The sequence below is a fragment of the Monodelphis domestica genome, chromosome 2 (assembly GCF_027887165.1).
Source record: "Monodelphis domestica isolate mMonDom1 chromosome 2, mMonDom1.pri, whole genome shotgun sequence".
NCBI lineage: Eukaryota > Metazoa > Chordata > Mammalia > Didelphimorphia > Didelphidae > Monodelphis > Monodelphis domestica.
In genome coordinates, this window is record NC_077228.1 from 505,148,181 (window position 1) to 505,175,773 (window position 27,593).

General features: G+C 41.0%; 1 protein-coding gene across 22 annotated transcripts in view; it reads right to left on the reverse strand.

Annotated features, from left to right (window-relative positions):
• NF1 (neurofibromin 1) overlaps positions 1-27,593 on the reverse strand; it is a 281,583-nt gene that overhangs the window by 114,841 nt on the left and 139,149 nt on the right. For 18 of the 22 annotated variants that reach the window (XM_056819485.1, XM_056819484.1, XM_056819475.1 and 15 more), the window contains 14 exons: positions 25,961-26,122; positions 21,389-21,635; positions 20,814-20,887; positions 19,774-19,857; positions 18,143-18,583; positions 17,395-17,534; positions 17,018-17,140; positions 16,266-16,349; positions 15,110-15,226; positions 13,223-13,404; positions 12,912-13,123; positions 4,476-4,637; positions 4,252-4,355; positions 431-566 (listed from right to left, as the gene is read on the reverse strand). In XM_056819485.1, the coding sequence (XP_056675463.1) occupies positions 431-566; positions 4,252-4,355; positions 4,476-4,637; positions 12,912-13,123; positions 13,223-13,404; positions 15,110-15,226; positions 16,266-16,349; positions 17,018-17,140; positions 17,395-17,534; positions 18,143-18,583; positions 19,774-19,857; positions 20,814-20,887; positions 21,389-21,635; positions 25,961-26,122 (2,268 nt within the window). The remainder of the gene's footprint in view (positions 1-430; positions 567-4,251; positions 4,356-4,475; positions 4,638-12,911; positions 13,124-13,222; positions 13,405-15,109; positions 15,227-16,265; positions 16,350-17,017; positions 17,141-17,394; positions 17,535-18,142; positions 18,584-19,773; positions 19,858-20,813; positions 20,888-21,388; positions 21,636-25,960; positions 26,123-27,593) is intronic. The other 4 variants (XM_056819487.1, XM_056819488.1, XM_056819491.1 and 1 more) reach the window with 2 other exon arrangements.

Below are 27,593 nucleotides of genomic sequence, written 5' to 3' on the forward strand. Positions count from 1 at the left end.
GTAATGCAAAAACCACATCAGGAAAAAAAACCACAACTAAAATCTCAGTTTGTTTAACACAAAACAAAACCTGGGAATGGAGGGAGGAAGATTATGGGGTACTGTCTCACATGTGAACAGGATAAATTAAAAAAAAAAATACTTCCACAGCAGTAACATTCTGACTATAGGTGACCTCAAAGTTATTACTAACTATAAGGAATATGATTTTTTAATGGGATATAAGGCACTAAATGACAACCCCAAAATCCTAACCCCTCCAAACTGTTTGCCAAGTGTCCTCCTTCTAAGTCAATCCAAACTACTTATCCCCAAACAGAACTGAGTCAGTTTTAATAAATCTTCAGGCTCAAGAGTCAAATCCCTCGCACTCATGATTCTGGTTATAACAACTTGGATGGAAGGCAGCCAACTAGAATTCAAAGCATACCTGGTATAAGCAATGGCACACACTCCGGAGCTGAGGGGGGAACTCTGAGGAAGAACTGATGATGGCATGGAAGAACTTCTCAGTCATTTGCAAGAGATTACGCTGATTCTCCTCAAGGCTCTCTGAATGCTCTAACCTATAGAATATGACAAAGGAAAAACCAAACAAATATTTTTAAAAATCATTTCTTAGGGGGCAACTAGATGAGTCAGTGGATTGGGAGCCAGGTCTAGAAATAGGTGGTCCTGGGTTCAGATATGATCTCAGATACTTCCCAGATGTGTAACTCTGGGCAAATCACTTAACCCCCAATGCCTTGCCCTTACCACTCTTTCTGCCTTGGAATTAATACATAATATTAATTCTAAGACAGAAGGTATGGGTTTAAAAAACAAAACAAAACATTTTTTTATGAGTGTGAGCTGTACTCAGGATTGTCCCATGTCTGTTGGGAGTAGTACCTACACTGGGATATAAGGTCTTGGAAGCAACCATTCTCAAATTTATCCAAAAGAGCAATGGCAGTCACATGGACTACCTTAATGAACTCTGCAGGGATGGACCTGTTTCTTTCTTTTCTGATTGCTCACAAATGATTTTCCTTCCCTCCATTCCATTTATTCATTCAATAAATATTTACTGAGTCCTTACCATAGGTGAGGCACTGCACAGACAATAAGAAATCTGTCCCCACTGAATTGTATTCTTGACCTCCCAACCACTCAATTTAATTTTTAGTTTTTATTGTCCTTGAGATCTTTGAAGTACCATTCTGCTGCTCCCCTACTATCCCTTCCATCTTCTTGCCTCAATCTCCTACCTATACAATCTTGCTTTTCCTTTCCTCCATTCCCCACTCCTTCCTCCTTCTATACTGTAATGTGAGGCATCTTTAAGAGAGTATTCAGTCATCAGTTATCTCCCTGCATTCTCATCCTTGGACATCTCATCTCAGAAAGGTCCAATTAATTTCACTGTGACTTGCACTGGGAACAGTTACTTGAAGCTTTACTCTTTGCCACATCATCCAGTAGTCGGGGCTTGTACTTCCTGTATCTCTCAAACGGCAGTGTCATGAGAAGATACCAAATACCAACATTAGTCCCCTTGGATTTTTTTGAACCTAAGGGTGACTGAATTTCTTATTAAATGGATGCATTAATTTCTTGCCTGAAGGGGCCCAGAGATCCATAGAGGGTGAGATTGAAGGGAAGTTTCTGTGGAGGAACTGGGTCTCTAAAGGGTGGAAGGCTCCAGGTTGGAGAAGGGAATGACTGAGGATATTCTAGGAGTGGACCACAGATTTAGAGCAGGCAGTGGTCCAATCCAACCCCTTTATTTTAAAAAGTACACATATTTCATTAAGTATTGAAGGGGAAGCTATGTGGCTTAGCGGATACAGAGTCAAGACTGCAGACAGGAAGTCTTGGGCTCAAATCTAGCCTCAAACAATTCCTAACTATGTGACACTGGATAAGTCACCTGACCCCCAAAACAAAGTTTTTTCTGCTCTTCTGCCTCAGAACAGAATCTCAGTATTGATTCTAAACGGAAGATGAAGGTTTAAAAATAATAATCATAATAATGCTGATGGGGTTGTACACTAACAGGAACACTAATATATAGTAAGTGGAGATGTGAAGTATTCTAACCATTCTGAACAGTAATTTAAAATTATGCTAGGAAAGTGACTAAAATATATATTCTTTCTGACCCTGAGACCTTAGTGCTGCTGGGTTTATAACCTAAGGAGGTTCAAAATGGAAGGAAGGTTCCACAGTACAGAGTGCGCAAGGTGAGGGACAAGCAAGATCTGAGTTGAAATCTCTGACATAACTCAGCAATCTCTCCTGTTTCTGAGGTCCACATTAGTAGTCTCTATCACCTGGTCCTTGATGCAATCACAAATCTTGGGCTCATTCTTCCTTTGTTCTCAAAGAATTCCCTGGATAAGGGTATTTCAATAGACAAAATGATGTGCTCGGGTCTTCCGCCTGTCTCCCAATAGCTTTATCTTTGCTCTGTCATTGGGAATTCTCCAAATCCTCTCTTTGGCCATCCACGCTCCATGCCTTCCTAGGCATTCCCTGCTGCCCTGTCCTTACCGTCCTCGATTCACACTTTGGAGCCTGTATGTCATCAGTTCTATACTCCATTTTTGACCCCTGAATTCCTTGCTTTCTTGTCTTCACTGCCTGTGTTTCACCAAACCCCAACTACAGGTAACTGTCAGCATTTTCTCTGTTCCTACTTCAAAGCTAACACCCTGAGAAATGGCACGCAATGGCACTACATAGATGTGCTATGAATTCTGGCTCTCTGATCTTAACAAGGACCCTCCCTAACACAAAACCAGCCTCTGGTTCTTCCCTGATTAACTCTCTAGTACACTTCACGAACCAGTCCTGGGACCCAGGCTCCCCCTCAGTCGAAGATCTTATCTCCTTCAAAAGGAATCTAAAGTCATCTGCCCTGACCACCTTCCCCCAGGTCTGCCGCTCAGGTGCCCCCACATCATTCACCGTTCTCTCCCATGTCTCAGAGGTCAAGGTGATATTCTCACCAAGGCCCTTAATTCACTCCTAACATCTCTTCTGGGAGTTTGACCCTTGATCATATCCTCTTTAGTGCTCATTTTCAATCTCTATTTGGGAGCAGCTAGGTAGCACAGTGGTTGGAATTGGGAGGACCTGGGTTCAAATCTGGCCTCAGACACTTCCCTACTATGTGACCCTGGGCAACGCATCTGATCCAGTTTGCCTAGCCTTTGTGAGACAGAGGGTTTTTTTTTGGGGGGGGGGTGGGGGGGGTCTCTACTTGATCCCTTCCTAGTGCATCTAGACATGCCAGGATGGTCCCATCCACAGACACCCTTCACTTGGCATCAGCATCCCTTTATACCCCTACCCTATGTCCTCTGCCTTTCAGAGCCCACTCCTAGAAGGCAATCTCTGCTTTCTACTTTCCCATCCTTTGCCATCACACTCCGTACCTTATTAATTTGCTAAAATTTCTCTTCTCGGTGACTTACCAGATCCCAGGGCCTTTCTCAGGCCTCATTTCACCTCTGTTCTCTGAAAAACCAGCCTCAGAACCGCACTGCCAGGCACTGCCCTGCCAATTCACTGGTTACCTAGATGACTATTTATTGCTATGGGGGGGGGGGGGACACTCCTCTCCCTCTCCTTCTCCCCCCCCCAACTGTCCAATGTGAGCTCTCTCTCCACTTGCTTTCTCTTATTCGCTTCTGTGAGATCAATAATCTCTAGGATGGTGACCCCTAAATCTAGACAGCCGAGCCCTCTGGCCTCTGGGCATTGTTACTAGATGGTCTACTGACATCTCTGATATGCTACGTCCAAAATAGAACTTGGGATTTCTCCCCTAACTCTGGCTCTGCTGGTGTTCTTTCTGCTGACATGCTACTACCCAGGTGGATGGCTTCTGAGTTGTTCTCGACTCCCCCACAGCCCATCAGCCGCCAGGTCTTTCCCACAATGTCCCCACCTCCATTCTGTCTTTTCCTTTGCCCAATCCCCACCTTGGTGCTGGCTCAGACTCCCTCCTCAGGAGCCTCTTGCCTGATTCTCCCTTCTTTGAGAAGTCGCCCAAAGGCTTGCTTGAAGGCTCTCATCCTTCCAAATCACCTCTGGGATGGGGAAAGCTCACTGTCCCCTGTGGGCACCCTCCCCCAGACCTCCTAGCCCCTTCCTGCAGCCTCCCGTCCAGCACTGTTCACACAAGGAGGGGAGGGTCTCCAGGAACGCCTGTGGAGACAGGACAACTGAAAAGAGGATCTGGACTGCTGCTCCATGACCAACCTGGTGGGATCGACTTCAAAGCTGACATGCTGCCATTCAGAGGAAGTGATCACAAATCGCAGTAAAGGCTCCAGAAGCTTCTGCAGGTAGGTAGCACCATAGACCTACAGAAAAGGCAAGCAGAGGCTAGTGACTGTTCCCCAGCAGCAGCAGTGGGTGAAGGACAGTCTGCAGCTCTACCCTGCCCTGGCAGGGGCACCAGGAAGGGGAGAGAGGATACCAACCTTAAAACAGAAGGTCATGATTTTACTGGCCAAGCTGTTCCCTCTAAAAAGTGTCTGCATGGAGTCGGCCAGCTCGACCTCCTTAGAGAACATGTTCCAAAGCAGCTGGTAGAGTAAATGTCGAGAATCAAAGAGAGTGACAAGGACTCGAGCAAGTTCATCCTGAAAGGGATTTTTTAAAAGGAGAAGAACCAATTCAGTTTTCCTAGAAAGGAGAACCAGGAACAGCAGAATGAAAGCTACAGCACAGAATCCCTGAGCACCCTGGTTGCAATGCTGTTCTAACAGCTATATGCTAACAATTTAAAATGCTAATGATGGGAGCAGCTAAGTGACTCAGTAGACAGAGAGCTAGACCCAGACACAGAGGACCTAGGTTCAAATCTGGCCTCAGACACTTCCCTGGGCAAGTCACATAACCCCAACCACTTGGCCCTTACTGCTCTTCTGCCAGGAACTGATACTTAGTATGGATTATAAGACAAGGTACGGGTAAGGTTGTGAGCTTCCAGGGGAGCAGAGAGAGGCTGCTGGACAACTTGAGCCACTAAAGCTGAGATAAAGTCAAATGGGGGTGTGCTTTATCTGGTACCAATATGGTGATCTGGGGTGGGGAGAGATGGGGAAAAGAGGAAGGGAGAGGGAGAAGGAAAAGAAGACAATGGGTTCTAGTAAAAACAGAACCTGAGAGAAAAGAAGAGATCTATTGTGGAAGGACAGAAGCATAAATAAAAAAGAAAAAAGTGAGAATACTTATTTCTGGGGGAAAATCAAAAGAGGACTTTGATGGAAAATATGCTAGATCCAGATAGGTAAGACTGGCAAAACTGATGGAGGATATAAACTATTTTGATGTAGAAAAAGAATTTCCTTTATTTTAATTTTTATTTAGAAAAATTTCCCATGGTTTCATGATTTATGATCCACATTCCCTCCCCAGAAAGCCGACAAGCAGTTCCACTGGGTTATACATGAATCATTGTTCAAAACTTATTTCCATGTTATTTATATTTGTAGTAGAGAGATCCTTTAACATCAAAACCCTAATCACATCCCTATCACACTATGTGGCTGATAATATATTTTTTTAATGTATTTCTGCTCCCACGGTTTTTCCTCTGAATGTGGATAATGTTCTTTCTCATAGATCCCTCCAAGTTGTTCAGGATCACTGCATTGCCACTAATGGAGAAGTCCATTACATTCGATTGTGCCACAGTATTATCAGTCTCTGTGTACAATGTTCTGGTTCTGCTCCTCTCACTCTGCATCACTTCCTGGAGGTCGTTCCAGTCTCCATGGAATTCCTCCACTTTATTATTCCTTTGAGCACAATAGTATTCCATCACCAACATATACCACAACTTGTTCAGCAATTCCCCAATCGATGGACACCCCCTCATTTCCCAATTCTTTATCATCAGAAAGAGCGCAGCTATGAATATTCGTGTACAAGTCTTAGAAAAAGAATTTCTAATCAAATAAGAGGTAGCACCAAATTTAGAATATGACAAAGATAAAATTTTGTTACATGAAACTAAAAGCTTTATTAAGCAAAAATTTAAAAGATAGGACAGGTTTAGTAGATAGAAAGAGCCAGGTCTGGAGACAGGAGGTCTTGGGTTCAACTCTGGCCTCAGACACTTCTTAGCTATGTGTGGCCTTGGGCAATTTACTAAACCTGAACTGCTTAACTATTACCACTTCTCTGCCTTGGAACCATTACATAGAACTGATTCTAAGATGAAAAGTAAGGATTAAAAAAAAATAGGATAAGAGAAGTAGCTTACTGAAAAAAAAAATATTGCTGATATGGGTTTGGTATCCATGCTAGGCAGACAAATAAAGAGAAATGTAAATTATATATATATGCACACACATATTTATATATTCATACATACACACATGACCATTACCCAATGGAGAACTGGTTAAAGGATATGAACAATGAGTTCTCAAAAGGATATAAACTATAAACAATCTTATGAAAGAATACTTAAAATCATCAAGAAGAGAAAACCATTAAAACAACTCTAAGATTTGATCTCACATATAGCAATTTGGAAAAGGTGAGAAATGAGGTAAAAAAAATCAATGTTTCGAGGGATCAAGGAGAGTCAAGCAAACTAATGGATTGCTGACAGAGTTGTGAATTAACTCAATCATTTTGGAAAGCAATTTGGAATTGTGCTAAGAAAGTTCTCTAGACCATGCCTTTGGACCCAGAGTTTCCATTATCAGGCAGAGATAAAGGAGGTCACTGATAAAAAGAAAGGCCCCTTAACATCCAAATTACTTAAAGCAGCACTGAATGGGAAGAGCAAACCAAAAGACAGCACACAAATGTCACGGGAAATTGCTGTGCTATAAGAAACAACGAGCATGATAACCAAAGAGAAGGAGGGAAAGTCCTTAGGAAAGAAAACCATGTGATGTGAGCAAAGGCAATAAAATGATGCATACAATGTCTACAATGACCACAATGAAAGTGACACTTAATATGGTGAGATGATAAAGAACAAGCTGAGTCCCACAGAAGAGGTGACAGAAGACACAGAGGAGGTGATCACACCCTGTGCTCCTTTGCAGAGGAGGGGATCCATGGGTGTGGAACACTGCAGAGGCCAGATTTTTTTTTTTATTTGACGACTCCTTTTAAAAAAAATTCCTTATTATAAGTTCAGTTTTTGGACACGTTTATTTTTATATGCCATGGGGTCTTAGAGGTACAAATACAAATAAGCATTTGGTGGTACATGGCTGGAACTCAAGAGAGAGATGAGGGTTTGATATGAAAGAAAGAAATAAGCATTTATTATGTTGTGACAAAAATTTTTTTTTTCTTATTATTAGGGATGGTTGTCTGGAAAGAGGAGGAGATACCAGGAGAAATCCAAGAGATACAAAACCAAAAACTATCAATAAAAATCTGTTTGAAAGTAATAAAAACCCATGTTAATCAATGGGGATGGGAGTAAAAGACTACCCCAAGTAATCATGCCTTTAAAAAAAACCCAAAAACCACAGAGGAAGAGAAAATAAGCTTGGGAAGTTATTTCACCTGGCCCTCTGAGGACCAGAAGAATAGAGGGCATCAGCATTAAGGCTAGAAGGAGCCTCAGCTTACCACCTCCTAGCTCCTCATTTTACCAATGAAGAAATCAAAGGTTAGAGAAGGGAAAGGGCCTGTCCAGGGTTATACAAATAGTAAGTCTCAATGGCCAGGTCTTCTAACACCACAACCAGTGCTTTCTATTAGGCCATGCCACCTCCCTACATACATCCCTGGAAGAGAGACAGGTCAATGGAGAAGAGTTGACAGATTTTCTAGAAAAATTTTTTTTCTTTTTGTCTCCCTCCTCCCAATGGCAGTGAAGCTACATTCCCATGGCATTCCCTTGTTTACTGTCCAAAGAGAAGAGGGAGAAAAGGGTGGCATTTAAGAAAACAAAAACTAAAAAGGAACCAGCCTAGATACAAAGGAAGGTCAAAGGCAAGAGAATTTGGGGAGTCAAGAGAGACTGAATGATAAAGAAACTGAAAAGGAGCAAGATATCAACTCCTTCCAAAAACCACATCGAGGACAACCATCCAGGAAAAGAGAAGATCAGTGTCTACGAATCTGTAAACCTGCAAAGGCTGAGCAGAATTGGCCGAGGGGCACTTAAGTGCATCTTGAAGGCAGAAGAAGAGAACAAAATATCTTCTACAGCTGAACAAGTGTTTATGGTCAGAAAACAGAGACAAAGCTGAAGAAGATTATATGGGTTTGTTACCAGTGAAAGTCTGCGATTTGTTATTCTGAAGGAAGACCATGGGGCATGGAAAAAAGAAAGGGAAGGAAGGCTGGAAAGAGAGGCAGTCAGGAATGACAGAAAAGCTAACACATGTGTGGGAATGTATTCTTGGGGAATGAGGCCAAGGATGGGATGAGGCATCTGGAGACACGTGGGAGGACCTGTGTGGACCTGACTATTCCTCTCCAGAGGACACCATACCCCCAGCTGTCCCCTCTGCCCAGCTTCTCTAGCACGATGTCTTCCTTCATGAGATGGCAAGCTCCCTGATGGCAGGAGCTGTTTCTGTTTTTCTTATTAGTATCGCAGTGGATGGCACACAGTAAGTGCTTCATAAATGTCTGCTGGATTGAAGAACAACATACAGTGACTATAATATAAACAAAAAAACTTCTTGGGCAAAGCTGAATACTGAGTCACTTTAATGACAAATCTGGGTCCTAGAGAAGAAATGAGGCAGTATCCCTCTTTTTGTTAGAGAGATGAGACACAAGGGGTGTGGAACGGTGTCTACAGGATGAGATTAAATAATCATTGTGCCTTACACCTATCACACTAGCCAATATTACAGTAAAGGAAAATGGCAAGTGTTGGAGGGGATGTGGCAAAATTTGGACACAAATACATTGTTGATGGAGTTGTAAACCAATCCAACCATTCTGGAGGGCAATTTGGAACTATGACCAAAAGTAGCTCTTTTTATGGTGGCAAAGAGCTGGAAAATGAGGGGATGCCCTTCAATTGGGGAATGGCTGAACAAATTGTGGTATATGTTGTTGATAGATTATTGTGTTCAAAGGAATAATGAACTGGAGGAATTCCACGTGAACTGGAAGGACCTCCAGGAATTGATACAGAGTGAAAGGAGCAAAACCAGAACATTGTACACGGAGTCTGACACACTGTGGCACAATTGAATGTAATGGACTTCTCTACTGGCAGCAATGCAATGAACCAGGACAATTCTGAGGGACTTATGAGAAAGAATGCTATCCACATCCAGAGAAAGAACTGGGGGAGCAGGAATGCAGATGAAAGTATGACTTGTCACTTGCTTATTTGGGTACATGATTTGGGGATTTGAATTTATAAGATTATTCACTTACAAAAATGAACAATATCAAAAAAATGTTTTATGTGATAACACATGCATAAGCCAAATAGAATTGCTTGTCAGCTCTGGGAGGCGTGAGGGAAGATTGGGAGGCAGACAATATGGATAATATCACTTCAGAAAACTTATGTGGAAACTAGTTGTTAAAATTTTTGTAATTAAATTTTTAAAAATAACAAACAAATAAATAAATAATTGTTGTGGCTGTTGGTTCTGCTTAACTGGCTTTCTTTGTTACAAAGTGTTCAAGTGGCAGTGGAGGTACAGGCGGTGTTTATGCACAGGTATAATAATAATGTTATTAAAAACAAAAGCAATTCATTCAAAAATCTTAAAGCACTTGATAGAGAAAAACACTTTCAGCTGCCATGGAACAAGATGTTTCCCATGCGTGTGCCAACATTATACAAGATTCCTGGAAAGCAAGAGTAAGTAGTAAAAAGTAGGGTAACGGTCACTTTGTCAAGGCTGTGCCACCATGACAGCTATGATGGGACTAGGAAAATAGGCTAGGCCGTGAAAGGGCACAAACATCCCAGTGGCAGTGACACTGCCAAGAATCTGAAAAAGAGCCCCCTGGACTGAGAAAGGTAAGGGGGGAGGGTGCCTCTGCCCCATACCAGAAGCAGGAAAGAGTAGACCAGGGCTCTTGAGGAGCACAAACCAGTGGCTACCACCTACCAGCAGGAGCTACAAGGCCCATCAAAGTCAGCATGACATAGTATGTACAGGTTAACTCAAATCACCTGGTTTAGCCAGTTACCTGACCTATGAGGATGAGTAGTGAGGGACAGGGAGAGGAGTGGCCCCCAGAGCCTAGCCCATCTGACTTTGCTCTGTTCTCAGGGAAGGGGCTCAACTAAAAAAGCCTGATTTTGAGGAAGGGGGAGAAGTGAGAAAAGAACAAGGCCTGAGGCCTAGGAAAATTTTGCTGTGCAGCCTGTGGTCATAACAAAGCCCTGCTGACTAACTGATCAGAACCTCAAAAGCTAATTCTCATCTCTAATATGAAATCACACGCAATCTGTCAAACACTTGGGCTGTGAACAGAATGCAGGTAATCGGGTCTGGATTTTGAAAGAGCTCTTTCATGCTATCTCCCTCTCTCCTCCAAAAGATCTCCACACAAGCACAAAGGAAACTTCAGGCAGATGTCCAACAGGTGTGAATGATATCTTATAGTACAACAAAAGTCAACAAAATTTGTCTATTTTGACACATCATGACTGAGAAGTTCATAAGACATTTATTTTCCCTATAACTAAACTGTTAAAAGAGAAATTCTTCTTTAAAGTAAAGGCATTAGCTTAGTTATCATTAATGAAGTTCAATGTAATTCTGAAAATTGCCAGGTGTGTTGACTTCAGATATACAAGAAAAATCCTCTTCACTAATAAAAATCAGTTTTCAAAATAACCAATTACAAATTAATCTCAGGATTCAGAAGAATTGCAATCCTTTATGTCTTCCATCTTCTAAACTAAGTAAAATCTAATAATCTGCTCTAGCCAAGAAGTGTTCTCTCTTTCCTAAAGCCTGCTGGAAGAGAGGTACAATTGGATTTGAAGTTGATCAGGTCCAAATTTTAAGATGATATTTTTATCTCAGAAACAACTTGCTGATTCCACTAAAATTCTGTCAACTCAATGACAGGCCTGTCAGGTACAACTCAAAATCCTGTCCTGACAGCAACCTGATCCTAGCAGGAAGGTGGTGATCTCTTGGGTCCTCAAAGCAAAGGATAAACTTTGGTAGGTCCTGTCTGTGGGTAGATTTCTACAATGGGCTTGGCCATGAATCGCGTTTGCCTCTGTACACTGAGGGAGGCATGTAATAGAACAGATTGCAAGGGATGTAGTTTTTGGCCACAGTCACTCAAAAACCTTCTACTAAGTGAAGAGGATAAAAGGCTGTGGTAAGAGAGGGAATATCTACCCCAATACAATTACAGGTCACTGAAGTAGGCTTGTGAACATGACATGAAAGCAGTTTTCTTTGAAATTAAAGAGTAAGCAGCAAATCTCTAATCATATATACTCTGGTTAAAAAAAATAAAACAAATGAGAGAAATCTTTATGATTCTAAATATAAATCAGATGATTGAAGAGGAAAAGGGACTGAAGGTAACAATGGAAAAATACTGTGCCAGAGACAAAAAAAACTTGGCTTTCATGTCCACTCTACCACTGTGTATCTGTACAAACTGGGTCAATTCCATTAACCTCTTCTGGCCTCAATTTTCCAACAGGACTGGCCAGAGGATCTCAGAAGTCCCTTCCAGGTAGCCTAGCAGTACCAGAAGGGAGGATCTGTGAAAAAGACTTGGGGTAAGTGACCTCAGCAAGACAGTCTATGATAAACCCAAAGATCCCAGCTTTTAGGGCAAAAATACATTATTTGACAAAAACTGCTGGGAAAACAGTATGGGAGAAATTAGGTTTAGATCAACAGCTTACACCCTACACCAAGATAAACTCAGAATGGGTGAATGACTTGAATATAAAGAAGGAAACTATAAATAAATTAGGTGAACACAGAATAGTATACTTGTCAGATCCTTGGGAAAGCAAAGATTTTAAGACCAAGCAAGAGTTTGTACAAACAAAACCAATGCAACCAAAATTAGAAGGGATGCAACAAATTGGGAAAAAATCTTTATAACAAAAACCTCTGACAAAGGTCTAGTTATTCAAATTTATAAAGAGCTAAGTCAATTGTACAAAAAAAATCAAGCCATTCCCCAATTGATAAATGAGCAAGGGACATGAATAGGCAATTTTCAGATAAAGAAATCAAAGATATTAATAAGCACATGAAGAAGTGTTCTAACTCTCTTATAATCAGAAAATGCAAATCAAAACAACTCTGAGATACCACCTCACATCTAGCAGATTGGCTAACATGGTAGCAAAGGAAAGTAATAAATGTTGGAGGGGATGTGGCAAAATTGGGGCATTAATATATTGCTGGTGGAGTTGTGACTTGATCCAAACATTTTGGATGGCAATTTGGAACTATACCCAAAGGGTGCTAAACGACTACTTACTCTTTGATACAGTCATAGCACTGATGGGTTTATACCCCAAAGAGATAATAAGGGAAAAGACTTATAAAAGAATATTCATAGCCTTGCTGTTTGTGGTGGCAAAAAAATTGGAAAATGAGGGGATGCCCTCCAATTGGGGAATGGCTGAACAAATTGTGGTATCTGTTGGTGATGGAATACTTTTGTGCTCAAAGGAATGATGAACTGGAGGAATTCCATGGAGACTGGAACGACCTCCAGGAAGTGATGCAGAGTGAAAGGAGCAGAACCAGGAGAACATTGTACACAGAGACTGATACACTGTGGTACAATCGAATGCAATGGGCTTTTCTACTAGCAGCAATGCGATAATCCAGGACAGTTCTGAGGGACTTATCTTGTAACCATGGAAAAATATTCTAAATTCATTGAATAAAATTTTCCTTTAAAAAAAAAAAAAGAAGTCCTTTGAAATTCTTTAAGTCTACTAATGCACTTACCCACTGAGAACAAGGTACCACATTGGCCAAGGCCATGGCTATGGGGAGCTCTCCTTGATCACCCATCATTGTGACCAATTCCACGAGCCTCTCAAATCGATCAGCCAATGCTGTTTCTGCCAGTGTGTCAAACTCTGTGCCTTGTTGAAGGATTTTCGTGAGGACTTCCATGAAGGTAGCTCTTGTCTGAAGGTCTTTGTGATAACCCAATCCTAGCACAGTAAAAGCAGCACAAACTTAACTAAAGCAGGCTCAGTAAGGTTACTTCTCCTTCTCATACACACCACCCATTTTTGCTTTTAGCTCCTTACCTATGGAGTGCATCAGGCCGCTATCAACGTTAGCATTGAGCAAGTTGGACATCGCAAGCACAGTGCAGTGCCTCAGGGAGGCCAGCCTTCTCGACATGCCTCGCTTCCTGCCCCCAATTTGTACATTGTCTTCTTCAATCTCACTGCAGTCATTAAGAAGGTTCATAAATAGTGTAAAGTATCTGAAAATGAGAAGGTCTAAGATTAGACAAGACAATTCAAATGAACAATGTTGTATTGACATGTCATCACTAATGAAGGGCATTAGGAGGTAAGTAAGGGTCAGTATGAGGATGGATTCTTGACTTCCTCTAAGAAACCACAAATTTGTCAGCAATTTCCCCAGGAAAGTCCTTTTTCTATTTACTCTCTAAATCTCATGTATGTACCCTTTTATGTTTATTCCACTGTGAGTAGGTAATCTCTTTGAGTCAAGGATCATGTTTTTGTTTCTCCTGCATCCCCAAGACTTAGCATGGTGTTAAAACATTCAATACATTTTAAAGCACTTTGATGATTGATTACTCATTTAAAACTGTGTCACACTGAATAGAACTTTTTTCTGAGACAGCCACACACTATCTGAGAACATAAGCACCAAATAAAGGCATTTATATTCAAGACTAAATTCTGTTCTAATATTTTAAAAAAACACAATACATTTTAGAAGTAAAATGGTTAGATGGGGAGCCACACAATCATCTATACTAAGATACTGTTCATTTTTGTGCATCAAGAATTCTTCTAAAACAGGCCAAAAGTTGGAATACTGATTGTTAAAGGTCTTTCCCTAAAACTTTGTCAGTCTCTGCACCAAAAATGTCCTCATGTATAGATACAGTGATTGCCTCAAATCCAAGCACATAACAGCATCTGGTCACAAAACCCTCAACTAGTGAGATAAACCTAAGAATCCATTTAGGAAAAACTAGGATAAAAGCATGTTTACTTGTTCAGGATAAGGCATGCAATTGGGCCAGTATACAAGCAAATTATGATTTTGGTAGGTATTTCTGAGACAATGAAGAAAGACAATAAGTTGGGGCCAGAATGGAACAGGAAAAAGAGTAATAAGCTAGATTGTGTTGGGAAATTGTAAAATGTTTTCAAAACTCCCTTACTCGTGAAATTCTGAATCTCAACACCATGATCTCCTTAAAAAAAATCAAGCTATAGGAGACTCAGAAGGCATCTGAGAGACTCACAGTGGACATAAATAGGTTCCCAATTATTATCTGTAAAGAGGGAGGACAATAAAGAAAGAGTATTGTACTTAAATGAACATGAAGCCTAGAGTTCAAATCCTGCTCAGGTCCATAAAATACTCTCATTAGCTATGGAGCCACAGAGAAATCAATGAACTTCTTTGACTCTCAAGCAAGTCTCTGGGACTTATCTATTAGCTATACCTATTTCCCCAATGAAATCAGGGATTCCCAAAATGCTGACCTGTGCTCAATGAGCAGCATAAAGGAATAACTGAAAACACACACCACTTGAGAAAGGAGGTGAGCTAGTGGTACAACAAGAAGGTGGGATAGCAGGGAAAAGGATGAAGAACCAAAAGAAGGCCTCCGTCATGTAGGGAGTCCTCTGGGAAGGACCTCTGGAGAACAAAGACAACAGCCACCCAATATAACAAGTTAAAAGGTGACTGCCACTGACCCAAGACCTCACTGATGAGATCACAGTACAAGGAAGGAGTCAGTTGCTCCCTCACTGAAAGGTTAAGTTTTACTTCCATTCAAACAAGGACAATGTCAAAAAGCCCACCCAACCCCATTTCATGGCATGTCTCTGAACGCAGATGCTGCCACCTAGTCACCCTCACTCTCTTGTTCTGGGTCTTTGGCTCAAAGCTTTAGCTTTAAAAAGACAAAAAATTACTTAAGAAACAGTTGGGATTTGGCCTCCATCAATTCCACCCCATCTCCTTCCTCGGGCTGTAAAGGGAGCCCAGCAAGCAACGACACCACTGCTTCCATGCTTGCCTGGTCCAAATCTCTGGGGAGAAGGAAACAGAGAAAGTGAGAACCTTTAGGTAGATATCTGAACAAAAGTCAATGCCTTAATAGAAGCAACTCTAAATATCTATTCCATTAAAAAAGAATTACTAACCTATGTACCAAGCACGGATTAAGTTTGTAGATCTCAAAATAAGGAGGAAAAAAAAGATGTATTTTAAGCAAAGAATATTTTTTAAAACTAAATTGTGTTGAGTGGCCAATTCCTTAAAAGCAAATTTCACATAATCAAGTAAACAAGACTAAACAAAAGTTAGAATCTATGGGATGGATGTGTTGGGGGGGAGGGGGGCAACCAAATAAAATATACCCTTTAGATTTTTGGAGGAAATTCTTTCAGGCTATCATGTAGGCTTGGCACCTGGTTTCCAAAATTGTATTTCAGATGAGAGAGAAATTTAAGGGCTTCGAATTAAACAAACATACAGCAAACAATTTCTTCTACAGGATACAACAGTCTGAGGACAAGAATGTTTTTTATCCACCATTTTAGAATATAAACACTAAATTTAAAATTACATTCTATAGGAGGAAGCTGGATGGCTTAGTAGATTGAGAGCCAGATCCAGAGATGGGAGGTCCTGAGTTCAAATCTTACCTCAGACACTTCCCAGCTATGTGACCCTGGGCAAGTCACTTAACCCCCATTGCCTAGCCCTTATCACTTTTCTGCCTTAGAGGCAGAAGGTAAGAGTTTGTTTTGTTTTTTTTTTTAATTACATTCTATAGTGAGATGTTCAATTACAAAATAACAGGACTTATAATTTAAAAATTTGTACTAAGATCAAACTCTCATTTACTAAGCTAGGATCCACACATCCAGCTTTCCCAACATGTAAATGAAGACTCTCTTGAATCACTGAAACATTAAACCACTCTTGGGAAATGCATGGAAGGAGAAGGTGCCTCTGTCCTTTCAAAGTAAAGTAGAACATTTGAAATAACCTAACCTTGTTTAACAGTGTTCACAGAATCAATGTTCTATGATACATTAAAGAAAAGTCCTTGAACATCTTTACCTAGTTAGACATTTTATATCTTCATCTGTTGCTTGGTTAGATGTCCCCATGACCCAATCTGTCAGATATTCCACCATTTTGTTCCTATAACAGAAAAATGAAAATAACAGACAAAACATTTTAAAAAGGATTTTTAGCATTTTCCAATTTTTATAGCAACTATTATTTAGCAAAAATCTTCCCCCAAAGGGATTAAAACAAACAAACAAAACTTTACATTCTCTGTTTTAGAACTGATACTAAGTATTGGTTCCAAATTGGAAGAGTAAAATGATATGGGCTAGAAAATGGGGTTAAGTGACTTACCCAGAGTTATACAACTAGGAAGCATGTCAAGTCACATTTGAACCCAGGACCTCCTGTGTCCAGGCGTGCCTCTCTATTCACTAAGTCTAACTGCCACCCCATCCCCAAGTGGGATTTCAAGACAAATTCAGAAAGAAATTCTGCCATCACTGTCAGAAGAGAGATGAAGTCTTAACTGAGGGGCCTTAAGAAGATGAGATGGAGGAAGAAAGGGAAGAAGGAAGAGAAATATGTATACGTAGATCAGTTATGACCACCTAATGGATAATATATGATTTCTTAAGTTCAGAAAGTGGGGCCAGTTTAAAGCGCTTTAAGTTCTAGATTAGTTGAAAGCAAAAAAAAAAAGGGGGGGGGTCAAAAGCTGGTGCGTACTGATTTTCAGGATATTGTTTCCAATGAGTACAATACGATGGGGAGACAGGCACACTGCTGGTCTGACTCACCTAAATTTCATCTCCTGGCAAAATGAAAGGTCATCTCTCCTCTCCATCATCACTTGAACCAGCTGGCAGAGTTTAGTTTTTATCTGAATTGCGTGTACCAAATTCCCAAACACTCTAACGTATCTGTACAGATACAGGAACATTAAAAATAGTCTTAACACATGTATACTCTTGAAAAGAGTCTACTGTAAAGGCTCTAACGCAAGAGACATCTACTGAAGAAGAGCTTAGGAAATGATTATTCTTTGGCTATTTTAACAGGGCACGTACATGAGTCGTCCTCATCACCAGATGTAATGCTCTCTGTGTTTGAGGAGCACCATTTGGAAATACGGGGATAGCTTTTGGGGTGACTAATGCTCAATGAGACCACTCACCTGACCAGATTTAACATCATTATTTCGATGCTAGCTTGCCCCATGTGTTCAGAACTGCCCTCACTGTGATTGTCGAGCAAGTTCTTCATTATGGCTATGGTCTGTTCCACAAATTGGGTATTGGTGTCAGTCAATAAAACCTGGGTAAACGACAACAACACCGCACATGCCCCCATCAACAATCTGCAAGAGAGGGCATCTTCTCTACTGTAAGACCTGCCCAGAGACCTTTTAGTGGTACGGCTACATACCAGATGATAGCTAAATCTGTAAAGCTATACACACGTACTAGGAGTTTCAGAAAACCAGGCTGTATCCTTCCTACAGGTAAAAAGGCTCCTCTCTGCATTCCCTTTCTCTTGGTGGTAATTTAGCTTTTCACATAGTATAACTTGGCCTGTTCATAATGTTGATACTAGTTTCCTTTAATAAAATCTCTGTGGGAAAGGAAGGAAGGAAGGAAACAAATAGGTACTCTTCTAAAGTCTTTTAAAATATCTTCTTAGATCCTCACAGCTTTTGTGAGTTAGGTACCTCTATTTTCCCCCATTTTATAGCTGAGGAAACTAAAAGAGACAGATTAAGTGATTTGCCTAGAGTCAAATAGTAAGTGCCTGAGTCTAGATTTGAACTCAGGACTTCCTGACCAGGCCTGGTGCTCTATCCACTGTACCACCTAGATGAATGCCCAAATCAATCCGGCTATTCTTCAAAGGATGGGAGGAAGAGAGGAAGCAGGAAAGTTTACCTGGCCTTGAGGATCAAAAAACTTGCTGATGGTATTTTTTAATTTGTTAAACAGCATTGGATAAAGGGCAGGACTCAATTCTAGGCCCAACAAATCCTTGACGTTGCTCCGTATCTGCAGCCCCACTTTTTCATGGTTACACACCATCAAGGAGAGCAGCCGATCCATGAACTTGCTGACGGGTGTCTCTGCGTTTCCATCTGAGGACACCATGGAAATCAGAGAGCCCTTGCGCTCACTGATGGGGCCCATTGGAGGGCTGTAGGTGGCAAAGCCAACATTGCTTCGGTGCTGCAGGCACACCCCACCGAGGGCACAAAGAAAACCAGTCATGTTGATCCACTCTTGGAGTGAGTCTGTGTCACACAAGTCTATGGAGCCTCCTCCACTCACATGAGACATCCTCCTTTTCACAATGGTCTTATGAAGACTTTCAGCAACCTAATAAACAAGGTACAAAAAGAAGGAATTCTTCCTTAATCTTTACCTACCTGGCAAACTCCTGTTTAATCTATACTGGCTATACCATATTTCACCCTTCTGACACAAGACTTTCTGGATGAAGTGACTCAGGCAAAATCAGACTCATGGGGAAGGCAACATTTCTTTGCTACACAAGCATGACTTTTTCTTATAATCCCAATTAGGCACAAAATAGCAACAATGATCTAAGAGTCGTCTTTTCTGAGACTCCAGTAATATTAAAGAACACATGAGAACAAGCAAGTAGAGCCAACTCCCATCTACACTAAAGAAGAAATACCTACTCCAGAATAAATGAAATCTTTACCAAGTTTTATTAATGCCTTTTCATTTACAACAGTCATCCACTAGATCCAAGAAAAAACCCCAAGTCACTAAGAAAACCAGCCAAGCAAAACCCAATAGGCAGTGGTAATGTGGACAGCCCACACCACTTCTCAACCACAAGGAGAGAAGTGCTTTATCATTGCCCTGCAGCACCAAAGTGTTAGATGATAGTTCTAAACACATTTTGGACTAAAATGCCAAACTAAATTATTGCAATTCCCATCAAGTAACAAAGTAGGCTATTCTGAATTTAATGCATTTTTCCAGGCCCCTGTTAACCCTTCTGGGAAGTGCTAATGAGCAAAGTGGTCATGAAGAAAAACACCAGGAAGAGGTGACGAGATGATGACCCCGAGCAGGGATTTGTCACCTTCTTGGTGTCATGGCCCTTCTGGACAGACTGGTGAAGAGTCTAGGCAGCCTGTTTCTAGTCTAAGAATGTCATTCAAGGCACAAAATAAAATACATAGGCTTAAAAAGGAAACCATATGGTTCTTGAAACATTTAAAGGAACCAGTTCATGGGATTGAGGTTAAGAATCCAGAGGACTGAACATCAGATTGATCAGATCTTAAGCCAGGAGTCAACCCTAACTAGACAGCCATAAATGAATTAATGATAGTAACAATTATACTTTAAATATAGCTAACATTCACATAATTCTTCAAGATTCACAAAGTAGATTACAACTATTTTTTTCATTTGATTCTCACAGCAACCTTGTGAGATAGCAACAGAGGTGTTAGATGTTCAGCAGTTTCCTATGGCAAATGAAAATGACTTGATGGGGATGGCTCAGGTCAACAATTTCATCACCTCACCTGGCTATCTTCCATTTTGGCTTTTGGATAATTGAGGATTGATTTTGTAGCTTGTTCCCATTTTGTATAAGTATCTTCCCAAGCCTAAAAGAAAGGACAAATTCTTCGTTAGTGAAAAGCACCAAGTAACGTGCAATTAAACTTATAGCTCAAACCCTGCACATGAATTCAATCTATGCATCCTCCCAAATAGCAATTTATTCAAGGGAGAGTAAGCATGTCTCTTAGTCTTACAGGGACACTCCTTATTTCAAGAAGAGGCACACACTTCTTAAAAACCCTTACTTTCCATCTTAGTAACCACTCTAAGATAGAAGATCATGGGCTCCACAAACAATGACTCGCCCAGGGACACACAGCAAGGAAGTGTTAGAGGCCAGATTTGAACCCAGGACCTCCTGATTCCAGGTCTGGAATTCTATCCACTATGATACTAAACTGCCCCAAGAGGCCTACTTTTAACAGAATTTCAATGAAAGGAAAATCCTTTATCAAACCAAAAGTTCCAAAATTTGGTTCAGAAAGCATGCTCACTCTGATGGTATACAAAGGACTATCCTGGGCACCATGTGCATTATGAGAATACAATGCATCTCTTACTCTCAGGAATTGTACATTCAAGTAAGGGAGATGAAACAATTAATAGAAAAAAGACTGGAAGAAAAGGCCCCAAAAAGGGTGCAAGCGATTGGAGAATTCGGGTGTGGAACAATCCAGTTGAGAAAAAGTAAGAAAAGCATTCATGAGGGAGGTGGCATCTGAGTGGGCCTTGAGGACTCTGGCAGGCCCAAATTTGGGGCAGGGAACAATATGAACAAAGGCCCCAGGGACTAAGCAGGGGATGCCTCCTGGCCCAGAGAGGAGCCCTGTCTGGCTGGAGGTCATGACTGCAAGAGATCAGTTTTAGGGCCATTTGGGAGGACCCAGACAGATCACACTGGCTCCATCTATTTGGGAGTTTAGTTGGGAGAGGCAGAGCAGAGGTCGATGAGAAGCTATTCTGTGTCCAAGTACAGAATCTTCCTACCGCAAATGCCTACCTCGGTGTTGCCTGCAGTCGGGTGTTCGATGCGCCTTAGCAATGCCATCACTCTTTTCTGAAGAGCTGCTCTTCCTAAAGCCAGGAGGACAGCAATCAAATCTCACCATTACCATCAGTGTGTAGGGGTCAGCAGGGAACCCTAAGGCCCCCTGAAAAAGCAGTTTAGCAGAGATTGCTGAGGGTAAGTGAGGTTCTACAAGTCATACCTGGCCTCCTCAACAGCCCTATAGGGTGTCTACCGACTGCCCAGAGGCTATCGAAGACCTCAGAGCTAGGAGACAGCCAGGCCTAGGGAGCTATACTGAGCGATGGGGACCTTTAAATAACTTCTGTAATAAAGGTATATGAAAGGCAAGCAGAGCCTAGATCAGAGTAAGAAACTAAGATGGGTCTCATCTGGAGTTCCTCAGCTCTAAAATTCATTCTTCACAAAATGGTAGCTTTGACATTAGAGCTTGAGGCCATCAGAATCTCTATCCTGCTTCTTCTTCCCCTTGGGAGCAGGGAAAAGGAACAACAATGGCAGAATCCCATTTGGATGGAAAGTAAACAGTGTTCTTTAGTCACATTTACCTGTTGACATCATGTTGCTGACAGACGCAAATTCCATGAAGGTATTATAGTTAGGCAAGAAATGATGCACGGAAATCTCATCTATGCCACACCTGATATCGGCTTCCTCACAGAGGTGTCGAAAGCAGGACATGGCCACAAGCACAGCTTCAATGTCGGGGCTCCACAGAAACATGTACAGAGCGACCTCCAGCTTAGTCTGAGCCTGGCGACATATTGGCGTCCCACTGGACCCTATTGCACCATCCTTGGGGGAGATATATTTTTAAATTTAGCCATTTTCCTACAAAAGCCAAAAATGCAAAACATGTATACCTACAGAGGTATGCAAGCCTAAATACAAGAGTCAGTTCTGATGCTGCTGAAATGATCTGGGGAGAGGAGCATGAGCCCAACCACCAAGCAAGTGACTCCATCTAATTTCCAATCAGAAGGAATTTCCTAGTCAAAATTGCCAGGGAGAGAGGAGGGCTAGGAAAGAGGAAGGTATTCCAGCTAATGTGGGGGAAAACCAGAGGCAATAACTACACAAGCCCAACATTGTCATAAACTATATATGTGACTTTTCAATTACATATACTTAACATAAGGCATAGAAACTCGTAACACTACATAAAAGCACCATTAACAGACATAATTATAATAAAATAAATTTTACAATGTGCAGAGGATAGTAAACATAATGTGCCTTTATTTTTCTCCCCATAATTTAATTTTTAAATTAGCCATGCAAAATCTTTAATGGAGAAAATAAAAAAATTTTCCTGAAACTTGGGTCTATTTTTGCTTAAACCGTGACTGAAAAAATTTTACCTAAATGAGAACATAGTCATAGCTGATGTTGTTAATATAATTCAGTTCAAGTATGTTTCCTATACAAGAAACCATGCTAGGTACTACAGGGAATATAAAGATGATTAGGCCAACCCCTTCTCCAGAGGATTATAATTTAATAAGGATAAAGCCTGTGCACCAGTAACTAGGAAACAGTCAAATATAAGATCAGTCTCCTCTTGGAGTAGGACAGCATGGTTAGGGAAGACTTCTTGGAGGAAGAACCATTTGAGCTGGTCCTGAAAGGGTGAGAGAAACTGTAAGAGGCAAAGGGCTGGGAGCAGGCAAGGAATTCCAATCAGAGGAAGCAGTGGGAATCTATTCTTGGGAGCAGGGAGACATCTTTGGGGGGCAGGAGGGGATCTTGGCAAACTGGACAAAGGATGAAGGGAGTGAACAGGAGATAAAACTAGAAAACTGAGGCCAGATCATGAAGTATAGTACTTGGCACAAAGGAAGTACTTGCTTGTTTCAGGCTGACAGGAGGACCTTGAAGGACAAACTAAGGCACTGACTGTCTCTTTAGCCTGGAGATAATAATGGTGTTTTGAATAGGTGGATGACAAGATCAGAGCTATGCTGAAGGAAGATGTTTCAGCACCAGGATGCAAAAACAGCCAGGAGGAAAGAGCCAGAAAGCTCCGGAAATTGTTCCTGTAAAAGTGTAAGGAGCTCCTGAAGTGAAGTGGTGAGTGGAAATGGAAATATGAGGATGGATGGCTGGGGCATTACAGAAGAGAATTGACCAGATTTCACATCTGGATAAAGAAGTAGAAGGGAAAAGATGAGAATCTGGGGGCTCTGTGGTAGGTCATGGGCAGCCCAAGGTTGGGTTTTAAACAGGTCAGGGCTCTGGGGGCTGACGTAATAGAAGGGTGAAGATGCACAGCTGGCAGAACTGAAGTCAGGTCTAGGGAAATGAACACAGAAGCCAGAAGGGCTAAGTAGAAGCTACTGTGGCAGGATGGATCACTAATGGGGGGCAGAGAGGCAAGAAAAGAGGCCCAAGGGCAATGGTTTAAAATACCCATAGAAAAGATGAGCAAATTAGAGGAGCAGAAAAAGAAATTTTTTTCAGATCTATGCCTAGGGAAAGAGTTCAAAGCCCAAACAAGCAACAGAGAAAACAGAATAGTCAATATTGATTACATAATGCTTAAAAGTTTTGCACAAACAAATGAAAGGCAAATTTGTTAGAAGGCAAATAGGTAAATGACCAAAATAAATTTTTTTGCAAGTTGGTTTCTGCAATAAAGGAATTAATATTCAAAACACATAAAGAACTGATTCAAATTTATAAGAATAAAGTCTATTCCCCAATTTTCAAATGGTGAAAGGATATGAAAACCAATTCAGTTAAAATTAGAAGAGAAGCATGAAATTGGGGGGGGGAAATCTTTATAAAACAAGCTTTACTAATAAAGGTCTCTTTGTAAAGAAGAAATCTAAGCCATCGACAATTTTTAAAATCATCAATTAGTAGTTGGAGATATGCAAATTAATAAAATCTGAGGATGTACTTCATACCCATCAGATTGCCAAAGATAACAAAAAAAAAGAAAATGGCAAATACTGGAAGGGCTATGGGAAAATGGACACAAGAACATGCTACTCCTAGGTCATGGCCTCCAGTCATTTTGGAAAAACAATTTATTTGGAACTAAGTCCCCAAAGTAACTAAACTGTAAACCTTTAGACCTGGGTCTCTCTATGCCAGAGATCATGTATCACAATGATTACAATAATTCTTTACATCATAGCCCAAAACTGGCATCTAAAGAGGTATGCATCTATTAAGGAATGGCTAAACAAATTCTGGTATATGGATATGATAGAATACCATGAGAAATGAGAAAAATGGACAGCTTCAGTGGAAACCAAGAAGACCTCTATGAACTGATGCAGAATAAAATATGAACAAGGAGAACAATGTATATATAAAGATAATAAGCATCGACAACTTTGAAAGGCTTTGTCTGATCCATGTAATGATAAAGCATGAAGAAGAAATACAACATTATCTCATGCCAGAGAGATGATAGACTTAAAATTCAGAAAAAGAGATACATTTCAGCATATAGCCAAAGGGAAAATTTGTTTTGTTAGAAAACAAAAACTGGTATATATCCAAAAGCAGTCACAGGCAGACACTGAACTTTAATATATACTAAAACATGCATAGTATCAGTCAGCTAAGAAGCATTTATTAATGCTTCTCTTTGGGGTAGAAAAGGACAGAAACAAAATGGGTACCAAGTAATTAGGGAAGAAAAAACTCTAGTATGTCAATATAATGATTATGATTTTAAAAAATGAAAAATATGAAGAATTCCAATGAGAAGATTTCTTTTGAGAGGTTCTTAACCTAGGATCTGTAAAGATTTTTTAAAAAAATGTTTCAATAATGCAGGCTCGATAGGTGGCTCAATGGATAGAGAATCAGGCCTGTATACAGGAGGCCCTGGGCTCAAATTTGGGCTCAGATAACTCCTACCTGGGCAAGTGTAACCCTGGTCAAGTGACTGTGTAACTCTTACCACTCTTCTACCTTGAAACCAATACTTAGTACTGATTTTAAGACAGAAGGTTTTGGGTTAAAAAAAAAGTTTCAGTTCTAATGTTCCAATTTGTAATCTTATGCATTTAAAATATACTTTTGGTAAGGGGTTCACAGGCTGCCCAAAGTCAAGGACACAAAGAAAGATAAAAAATCCCTGGATAATAGAAACTGATGTAGAAAGTAATAAGTGGAACTCAGAGAAAAATGGATGAGAAAATAATGAAAAACAGCCTAAGTGGCTAAAAAAAAAAGGATAAATGAAAAGATCCTAAAAAGGTTGATTTCTGAACAATGTAAGAGATAAGAAAAACATATCTTTCCTCCCAGCAAGAGGCATGGGAGCCCCAGGGCAGAATCCAGCATATATATATATATATAGTTAGCCCTGTTGATCAAATATTTTTGCTTAAGACATGAGACAGAACAGAGAAAACAAAGGCTGGGGTGACTGATTGTAGCAGATGCAATAAACAGGATAAGGAAGAGGCATGGGGGCAAGGATGAGGGGAGAAGGGAGGACCTCCTTATCCCTGCCCCCACCTTCCACAAATGACTGCAGAAGACTGTGGAGGTGAAGGGAATAGAAGAAGCAGAAAGTTCCAGTTGTTCTTCTGAGCAGGTTGGTGGTAAAAAGGAGAGGAGGGGAAAAAAGGGGTGGGGATGGGGGTGGATGAAAGAAGGCTGAAAAGGGTTACAGGCTCTTGGGCAGTTTTCCTTGTAGAAACACAGAGAACAACATTTACATTTAAACATCACAGGCTTCCAGGCATATTTTTAACAACTTTGGTCAACTGTACCACAACTTTTACACTTAACAGGTGTCCATGGGCTTTGATTTCCAGAAGAAACAGTTCAAAACAATTCACACACAGGTCAGGGATAATTAAAAGTTTCAATAGCTCACATTGTCACGGTCCATCATGATTTGCAAAGTGCCTTAAATATATTATCTCATTCAATCCTACCAAGGTCATCATTATATGCATTTTACAAATAAAGAAACAAGTGGGGAGAGATTAAGTGACTTGCCCACAGGTCACAAAGTTAGTAAGGGTTTAGAGGCCAGAGTTCAATGGCAGTAAGCTCCAGCATTCTTCCATTTAACATACAGCCTCAATATGATCAAGGTAGTCTTAGATGAGTTACTCTACAAGATGACAATGAAACTGGTGGCTTACCATCAAGGAGTTTCCTTTTACTTTCCTGAGAGGTGGTCCTGGAGCACAGGCACGCATAAACTCTTCATGGTCTAGAGAGATATGACTGGTACCGCCACCAGAAGAGCCATCATACCCTACCCCATAAAGGTAGAGAAAATGGGAAGAACTCCTATCTGACTGCTAGGGAGAAAGAATACCGTAAGTGCTACTAGAACTGACCAGGAATGGAAATAACTGCTCCAACAGTATCTTCTTTTAGCCAGAGGATCCCGATTAGAAAACTTGATCCATGCCGAGGCCTGAGAAACACTCAGTGGAAATCCATTAAGAAAGAATTTGGAACATTCATAGCAAAGAATACTCCAAAAGCCTAATAAGAGAAATGCAAATTAAAACAACTCGGAAGTTTCACCTCACACCCCATTAGAGGGATAGAGAGGGCAAGAGTTGGAAATGGTAACTATATCAAGGGCTGAGGGAAGAAAGGCTCCCTAACGCTCAATTGTCTGGTCAATCCAAGCTGGAAGAGAAGAGGAGCCACTCGTATAAGAGTCACTAACCTACATATGCCCTTTGACCCAGCAAATATGTCCTGTCTGTGTACAGAATCCCCAAAGAGGCCAAAGACAAAGGGAAAGTTCCTACACTGACAAAAATGTTTTTAGTAATATTTTCTTGTGATAGGAAAAGGCTAGGGAAAAGTGAATGCCCATCAACTAGGAAATGACTAAGCAAACTGTGGTATATGAATGCAGTGGAACATTATTGCTCTCAAAGAGATGACAGAGGTGAGAAATTGGGAGAAAGGGGTAAGGACTTGTCTGAAAATGAAGCAAGCAGAACCAGGAGCAGAATTCATACTGATTAGAGCAATGGGGGAAAAAAAGCAACAATTGAAGGCCAACATAACTCTTACTCATACCATAATTCATCTTGATTTCAGAGGAACTGTCAGTGAAATGACTCTCTCCTCTCGGCAGAAGTGTAGAAATTATAGGTGTAGAAAAAAGCACACACTATCAGACATGGGATGGGAAAGAAGGAAGCTGAATTGTTCAAAAAGTACAAATAAAAATTTTTAACCCTTATTTTTTGTCTTAGAATCAATACGTGTCTTGGTTTCAAGGCAGAAGAGTGGTAAGGGCTGGGCAATGAGGATTAAGTGACTTGCCCAGCTGGGAAGTGTCTGAGGCCAAATTTGAACCCAGGACCTCCCAGTCTCCAAGCCTGGCTCTCTATCCACTGAAGCACCCAGCAGCCTCATAAAATGCTATTCAAAAAAAAAAAGAATAAGGCCAAGTTGTGTCTGTAGAAACAGACCTCCAGAGCCTTTAAACAAATCAATCAATCCTGAAGTAGCCAGCTGAACTTGGTAAAGGAAATACCTGAGCCCAGCGGCCTTCTGATTATCCATGAGCAGGGGCACTGCCTCAGGGGCACATCATCATTTCTACTCTTTGGGCCTGGGCTTGACCCTGACAACTGCCCCCCAGTCTGGCTTTCACTTTCTTGCCATTTCAAAGGCTCCGGTCTTTAAGCATATTGCTTTTCTGGTTCTGCTGGCTTCGCTTCTCAATACACATACTTCCCCTCTCCCTAGCTGCTGCCTGGAGCACAAGGAATCTCCCCGACATCCACACAATCATTCCCT